The sequence below is a fragment of the Octodon degus genome, unplaced genomic scaffold, assembly GCF_000260255.1.
Source record: "Octodon degus isolate 3935 unplaced genomic scaffold, OctDeg1.0 scaffold00210, whole genome shotgun sequence".
Lineage (NCBI taxonomy): Eukaryota > Metazoa > Chordata > Mammalia > Rodentia > Octodontidae > Octodon > Octodon degus.
This window is the reverse complement of record NW_004524786.1, coordinates 1,457,729-1,465,737: the sequence shown is the minus strand read 5'-3', so window position 1 is coordinate 1,465,737 and position 8,009 is coordinate 1,457,729. Positions and strand designations below refer to the sequence as shown.

The 8,009-nt window shown below is 51.9% G+C and overlaps 1 protein-coding gene across 1 annotated transcript in view; it reads right to left on the bottom strand.

Moving 5' to 3' along the window:
• The window catches only part of Adamts9 (ADAM metallopeptidase with thrombospondin type 1 motif 9), a 141,497-nt gene that overhangs the window by 112,054 nt on the left and 21,434 nt on the right, over positions 1–8,009 (bottom strand). The window contains exons 4-8 of the mRNA XM_004644783.2: positions 4,834–5,123; positions 2,178–2,261; positions 1,970–2,085; positions 1,043–1,083; positions 825–930 (exon numbers count right to left, since the gene is read on the bottom strand). Of these exons, the coding sequence (XP_004644840.1) occupies positions 825–930; positions 1,043–1,083; positions 1,970–2,085; positions 2,178–2,261; positions 4,834–5,123 (637 nt within the window). The remainder of the gene's footprint in view (positions 1–824; positions 931–1,042; positions 1,084–1,969; positions 2,086–2,177; positions 2,262–4,833; positions 5,124–8,009) is intronic.

Below are 8,009 nucleotides of genomic sequence, written 5' to 3'. Positions count from 1 at the left end.
GGGAGAGGGAGGGAGGGGGAGGGGGAGGGGGAGGAGGAGAGGGAGGGCACACCTTTGCTCTGTGCAGGGCACAGCATGCTGCATATAAAGTATCTCATAAAAATATTTGAGTAAAAAAGCTTGGCTGACAGATGCTGCCTCTAACTAAAGTTCTGACACACAAATTGATATAAAGCTCTAGGGTACTAATGACATCGATTCCAAAACTATGAGAATGTGATTTTCTTTTTGAAAGAGAATAATGCAGGCCGACAATCAGAATAGTTGCTAGCACATTCACATGGCCTCGCGCCTTATGCCCTCTGCGCTCTGTCCCTTACGAGCCAAAGAGAAAGCTCATTGCTAACGGCCACTCACTGGCCATAACTAGGAAATGATCCCTATTCTGTATCTTTGCTCTCTATGTTTTCTCAAAGCAGCTGTTACTTTCCCAGATGCTAAGGGTCTGAGTTATTGCTGTAGTCAGGACGGTCTGGACCTGTAACAATCTTGCAGCCCAGGACTAGAGACGCATTAATGCACCCTCTCCTTCAGTGGAAGGAGCAGAAAGGCTTCCAGCAGGAAGGAGGAATCTGGGTAAGCTCTGCATGTCGAACGCGTGCAGTTTCACTGCAGACACACGCGGGAAAGTGGTTGTGCCACACCTGCCCGGCGTTCTGAGCAAAGTCGCTTCTCCCAGTTAGGTTCGAAGCTTCCAGTCCTGCAAATGCTGCTGTGGCTCGGGAGGTGGCTTATAGCCTCTGAAGTCAGGCCAGTGGCCACTCGTGCAGAGAACAAAGGCCTTCGGTTGCAGAATTCAATGAAATCATGAAGCGGAAACTTACACGTGGCCCAGCTCGTGGGCAATGGTGAAAGCTGTGCTCAAGCCGTTGTCTTCGCTGATGGAACAGCTTCTGTAGGGGTCGCAGATGGTTCCCAGTTCAGCGAGACCTATTAGGTGGGGGTAAGAGCAGCAAGGATTGACTTTAAAAAGCAATTGTGGCTTGTGACAGAAACACGCAGTACACCACGGGGTCACAGAAGACGTGCACAGAGGACTCACCTAGGGTGTCGCACTTGTCGTGAGCTCTGCAGATGTCCTGTCTGAAAACAAAGCAGCCTTAAGTCCTGGCAGCACCACAGAGCACAGAGCAGCGTGTGCAAGCACCTCAGCTCCTGCGCGTGTGTGTGCGTGCGTGCGTGCGTGCGTGTGTGTGTGGTCACAGCAGGCCTACAAGGCCAGGGCTCTGCTGCAACGCAGAGCAGGGTGGGAGGCACTGATTTAAGGGGGACGAGCTGCGGTGAGCAATCTGCTTGTGTTGCCAGAGTAGCCACAGAGAGACGGGAAACTGCTCCGACCAAGCCTTTCCCCAGTGCGCCGCAGGAAGAAACTGGGATTTTATAGACTCTGAAATCACTCTTGAGAAGACACTACATGCTCAGCACCGCAGCTCTTCTAAGAGCAAGTGTGGGCTGGGGCGTGGCTCAGCGGCAGAGCGCATGTGCAAGGGCCCCTAGGAACCCGCAGGAGCACCAAAGAAGTGTTTCGGGCCCAGGGAGGGAGGCACGAGCAGGCCACCGCCCTTCTTTCTTGCTCTGTTACAATGTTTTAAACATTTTCCAAATACCAGCTACCTTTTAAAAGCTGTGAGACTCCCATTTTACACCACCTCCCACTCTGGCTCACTGCACTTTCACCAGAGCCACTGGGATCAGGTGCTGGGCAACAACCTCCTGGCTCTGGGGCTGCAGCTGCGCTGACGTGGAGCGCGGACTCTGGGCTCGCCCGCCCGTGGCCCTGCCCCTCTTCCAGCCTCATCAGGACTCAGCCGAGGCTGACACCCCCTCCCCTCCCGGGGGACATCTGGCGACACTGGAGTTCAGCTTGAGGGAAGGGAGTGTGGGTCTCGAGAGCCGCCCGGGGCTGGAGTCTGTGGCCACACCCACCACCCAGGCCAGGCAGAGCGGGAGGAAGCAGGACTCCGCACACCTTGTAATGAGCACAGCAGTATCATGCCGGGTCCCGCCTGGGTAGTTTTGCGAATGCTGCCACTGGCAGAAGTTCTTTAACGTTGTCTGCGCATTGAAAGATATGAGAGGTCCTTCCTAAACACAGAAAAGAATTACGCTGGCCTCTGCCTCCCACAGTCAGAGACGCCATTTCGTAAACAGGTAGAAGAAACAGAAAACTTGATTACCTGTTCATCATGAACCACAACTAAGTTCACAATAACAATATTAATTAGATTTCCAATACTTGGGTCTTTATAGATAGAAGCTACCTGCAACCAAGATAAAGTTTTCAAAGTTAATTGTGAACTCTCTGTAAGCAAAAGCGATCACTTCTTAGGTTGGGCTCCATTTCTTTCTATGTTTCATGTGACACGTGCATTTTGTAGTTCTGCATTTTCATTCACTGAGCCAACATTTACATAAAGTCTCTTTGTAGAATCTATAGATGACATTCTAGGTCACACGGACTTGAGCAAGTTGAAATTCCAGGGCCCTTTCCCCTGAAATCACACTGTGGCATGCCCTGGCCGTCCTTGCAGCAAGCACGGACGTGCCGCCCGCCGGCCTCTCCCCTCCCGCCGGGTCCTGGGCTGCCAACGCATGGATCGCACGCTGACTCTGTTGGCTAGTGCCTGCAGCTCTCTGCCTTCACCTGTTTGCATCCCCAAGCCCTGTGAAGCTGCTTTGGGTTTGTTCTGTGTTGTTAGAATTAGTCATGAGGGCTGATATTCGCGTCATCGTGGACGGGGCTGCTCTGAAAACTCGCATGCTTGTGCATTTAGACACAGCCGGGGAACTTCAAGCCAGCTTTGTCACAACCTCACGCAACAACGAGGACACTAAGGTTCACAGCAGGTAAGCAGCGTCTCTGCCACTGCTGCAGGCGGTGGTGGGCAGCAGGGCACGGACTCTGAGCCTCGCAGTTGGACTCAAGCTCATGTTTGCAATCAAAGTTCCTGTGAGAGAAGTTACGGAGTGGATGCTGAGCAGGGCCGCACAGCCTGATGGGTTTTCCCTTCTGTCCTTCTGGGTCATGGGGGCTGGACACAGAATCGAGTAGGGTGAGAGCAGGTCGGGGTCAGCTCGGCATGTCCAGGGAAGTGGCCCACAGCAGCGAGGGGAAGACAGGAGCAGCATGGGCCAGGGAAGCCGCAAGGCAGCCTCCCAAACATGGTGGCTTTTCACCCTTTTCTGGGAAGTGACTGGCAGCAGCACCGGTCTGGAGAACTAGGTGGTCCATAAGGAGGAGGAGTACGCCACAGCTAGAGGGCGCGGATCTGCAGGGGCAGCTGTGGAACACTTCCTATCTGCTGCTTTGCTGTTGTTGTGTGTGTGTGTGTCACTGGGACTGAACTCAGGGTCCTGTGCATGCTAGGCAACCATCCTACCACTGAGCTACATCCACAGCCCTCTAATTCTTTTCTAAACAGAAGAGTGTGAAACAGGCTATGCGCACCCTCCCTTCTGTCTGTAGAAAGACAGCTGCTTCCCTGTATTTGATGGACTGGCTCTGGGAAGCACAGGACGCCGAGCTCTGAGCGTGCCTGAGCCTCTTCGGTAAGATGCATGTATCTGCATGCGACCCACCCACATCCTCCCAGGACCTTTAAGTCACCCCTAGGCTACTAACAACACCTAAAGCAATGTGAACAGCTGTTATGCCCCAAGAAAAAAGTATCTGTCCCTGTTTGGTACAGGTGCAAGTTCAGTACAGGTGAAGTTCCTTTCCAAACATGCTGACCTGTGTTGGCTGAGTGCACAGATGGGGAAAGACAGCCAACTGACAACTGCACACAAGCATATCTGCCTGAGAAACGTCTAGCGGTCTGTCACCCCGCATGCCACCACTGAGGAGGACAACGTGGCCAGGCCAGACTGAGATGCTCACGAACATAATGCACGCACTGAGTTTCAAAAAACAAGTACAGTCCTTAATTTTGTTTGTTTGTTTTTAAATAGTGTCTTGCTACATAGTCCAGGTTGGCTTTGAACTCGCCATCCTCCCATCTCAGCCTCAGGAGCACTGGGAGTACAGTGTATGTGCCACCACACCCAGCCATCTCATTAAGAAATTTTGAAATTCTTTTTTTCAAAAACATCCCTGCTAAAAGATTTAAAATTAACGATGTTGTTTGCATTATATTTCTGTTGGGCAGTACTAGTAGAAGCAACAAAAAGTTTTAATAATAGTTTCTTCTGGAAGACATTGGGGAATCTGCATAGAAAACATTTGCTTTTAATCAATCACTTTAAGTTCTGTTGGACTTTCTTAATTGTGTAAATTTATCACGTTTTCAATTTAGTATAAAGGTACAAAAAAGTGATTCTGAGACCTAGGAATAATACCACGGAGGCCGCTGCGGGTGGCAGCTGCGGTTCTCGAGCTCCTAGGGCCTGGGCCTGACCACCACGCTCACGGCTCAGTGCTGCTGAGGACCCACGCCTGGCTGTGCAGTTCACAAGCCGCAGGGCACGGATCCGGGGAGTGGGCAGGCTGAAGGTACGCGCAGTGCCGAGGCACCTTGCTGGCTCCACAGGGCCCCGGCAAACGGCCCAGTGCCCCTGGAAGCCAGTCTGCTTGTCTATAAATGAGATAAGCATCCAGCCTAGCAGGATGAGAAATAGGCCTTGAGAAGTCCAACTAAATTTCGCATAAAACATTCAGGGCATATTGATAACCACCATTGCCATTATGAAAAGGCAGTCAGCGAATAATCCTAAATTCCCTTCTGTCATCAGCTGGAATGGTTCAAGGGGCGCCCAAAGGCTCTGCCGAGGCACCATGGGAGACCCTTCCCCAGGGGACACCGAGAGGGTAAGTGACCTTTCGAACATACTTACAATGGCCATTAAGGTCAAAACATAGTGCTGAAGGTTTGCTCCATGGTACAAGACCATTTTCTTGTCCGCCACCACCATGACTTCTACAAACCGTGGGTACGACAGAAAGCGCTTGGTCCGTCTGTGGGTCCTCCTGTCCGCAGCGCTGTCGGTCCTGTTCCCGAAGGCGGAGACCACCTTGCCAGCCAGCCCGTTCTCCAGGGCTGCCAGGTCAGCCGCCAGCCCACTGGTGCCTCCCCATCTCCTCCTGCCAGTTTTCCTCTTGTCTTTCCTACGACTGCTTCTGTGTTCTGTAAGGGGTCAGAAGGCATGCATTGTGTGTCAAAGCCACATCCACTTTCTGTCTTCTTTTAAAAAAATTTTTATTTGGTACAGGGCCTCACCACACAGCTCACACTCACAGTGCTCCTCCTGTTTCCAGCCTCCTCAGCTCTGGGATCACTGGTGTGTTCCACCACACCTGGACTCGGTGGCCAGCTAGTGCACCCGGGGGCGGGGCTGATGCAGCATGTGGTGCTGGGGATCAAACCCTACCCCTGTGCTTGCCTAAGCAGGTACCTAGTCTGCTGAGCTACCTCGCCAGCCCACTACATCTATTTTCTACTAGGAATTTAATTTGATGCATCCTAAAATGATGCCCCTGGGATCACATTTCCTATCAAGGCAGCCTATGGACTCCACGGGTGCAGCTGAATCTGTGCCCTCCTCCCAGGTTCGGGACCAGCTGCCCTGGGAAGCGTCGATCAATCCTAGGTGCAGAATCACACACAGTTCCTCCTGCTGCAGGCAAAAGGCTGGCTGGGATGCAGCAGGCCTCCCTCGGCACTCTCTGCCATGGGTACTGGCGGGGCTAAGGACGCAGCCACAGACTGCAGAAAGGGTACTGGGGATGTCTCGCACCTATCACCCAACGCTGTGCCTGAGAAGATGACCTGAGGGGTGGGCAGGCAAGGTACACAGAACTGCAGGAAACAGGTCACAACATACTCTGTTCCCATAGTAGACCACTATGCTACGTAGAATATAAGAACAGAATCACTGTCTCTGAATTCTGATGCCGCTGAATTTTGAGCTGATTTATTTCAGTGATCAGTTGAGGAAATAAAACAAGAGGGCACAGGTAGACAGGGCTAGCTTACGCCAGGCCAGCTTTCCTCGGTCTGAGAGGCTGAGGCCTTGCGGCTCCCACAGTGGCCAGGGCCAGCTGCCCAGGGAGAGTCTGGAAGCGGACTGAGTGGAAGTGGGAATTTTCTGCTGCGCCTCAGGCCTCACTGCCTGCCTAGCAAGCTTCCCAGGTGAGCAGCACCTCTAGTCCCGCGAAGATTTGGAGGAGCACCTTGCGACTTCCTATCGCCAACCCCAGAGCACTGCGAGCCGACACGAGACCTAATCGGTCAGCCTGCTCCTCAGCTCCTGGGTGTGCTGGAAAGCTGTAGCGCTGCTAGCTGGGAGGCCAAGGAAGAGGCATGCTCGAGTGACCCAGAACTGAGGCAGGAACACAACGCCACCAAAGGCACTGACAGATTATAAACGGCTTCTTGTGGAAGGGCCTACGTGCTTGGCCAGGACAACCAGTTGCTAAAACAATCAACTTAGGCCAGGAGTTACATTTTAACCAACGTGAACACTTTAGCAATTATTAAAAACACTGAAATCTGTCCGTGCTATGAAACAGTTACAAGCAAACTGCAGAGAGCGCGACTAGCGTGCAGCCGTGCAGCACGGTGGTGGAGCAACAGCAAGCACCTTCGCCTCTATCTGCAGTCACGGACACTCATGTATGCACGCCACGCAGCAGGGCAGTGAGACGGCTGCTTAACTGTCAAGCCACCTCGTGAGCACAGACTGGATGCTGGTCGGTTTCTCTCCTACAGCCCAGGCGACAAAGCAGTTTCTTGTATGTGCATTATCTCACACGCTCCATATTAGAGACCTCTTACAGCTACGCGAAGCAGGTCTCAGCATTGGGACTCTTGCCCTAAATCACGTTGCTGGACAGAACAAGGTCTGGTGTGTCAGGTCTGTCACATGTCGTTCTTCCGTTGGACAAGATTTCTCAACCGCTAGGGGTTGAAATGAAGTGGGTGACAGTTTCCGAGGAAATAGAGTTGGGAAAAATGCAGCTTGTACTGGCTGTTTCCTCAAAGTTTTGTTTTTTATGATAATAAAAAATGTGGACTACATTGGAAATATAATGGTGCTTAATATACTAAGAAAATATGTTCCCTATTTTGTGAAAAATACTCCTAATATCTTCTGCAAACATTTTAATTCAATTTATTGTAATCATAAGGCTTTATAAAGTTTCAAATGTTAAAGCCTTGATTGTTTTATATTGAATTTTTATTTTTTAGCAGTTTCTGCTGTAAGCCTTATTGCCTTCCTTCGGCCTGAGGCGGAGTGAGGCGAGCTGAGACTTTTCTTCTGTCCCAGTGTGGCCGTCACAGCCCAGTTCTCCCGTGCACTCCCCTTCAGCAGAGTCCCACTCATCTCGATGTGTTTTCTGATTTCTCCTTCGACCCAGTGGTTATTTTGCCACGTGCTGTTTGATTTCCAGAGATCTTTAGCTTCCTGTTTTGCTCTGTAGCTGATTTCCACGTTCACTGCACTCTGGCTGGCAAAGGTGCTAGTCTTTGCTTATTTCTGTTCTTCTAAATGTACCCCCCACACACACTTAGCAATTGGTACACTACGCTAAGTGAACATTCCGCACACTATTTGGTCAGGCCGTGCGGCAGCTGTCTGCTAGATAGAGCTGGTTTGCAGAGGTGTCCGTGCACTCTCCTTCCTTGGTCACCTGGCTAGCTGCGCTGTCCACCACTCCAGGGAGACACCCAAGCTCCCCAGTAGCATTGCTGAGGTGTCCGTTTCATTTCTACCAGTTTTCCCTGTGTGTTTTGGTGCTGTGTTACGGAGTGCATGCAGGCGTGCGATGGAGTCCTCCTCTGCGGACCCCTGTACCCTATGAAGACATCTGGGGGAACAGTGCTGAGTCAACGTGGAGAGGAAGGGGCCGCAAGTAGCAGCTGTGCCAGGTCGGCTCTCTGAGGGCAGTGGGGCAGGGGAGTGCGGTGTGAGCAAGAGTGGATTCTCAGAATCATCAACAGGACCTGGGCATGGGAAAACCCTAGAAGGAGGGGGAGAAGGGGAGGGGGAGGGGGAGGAACAAGAAGGGA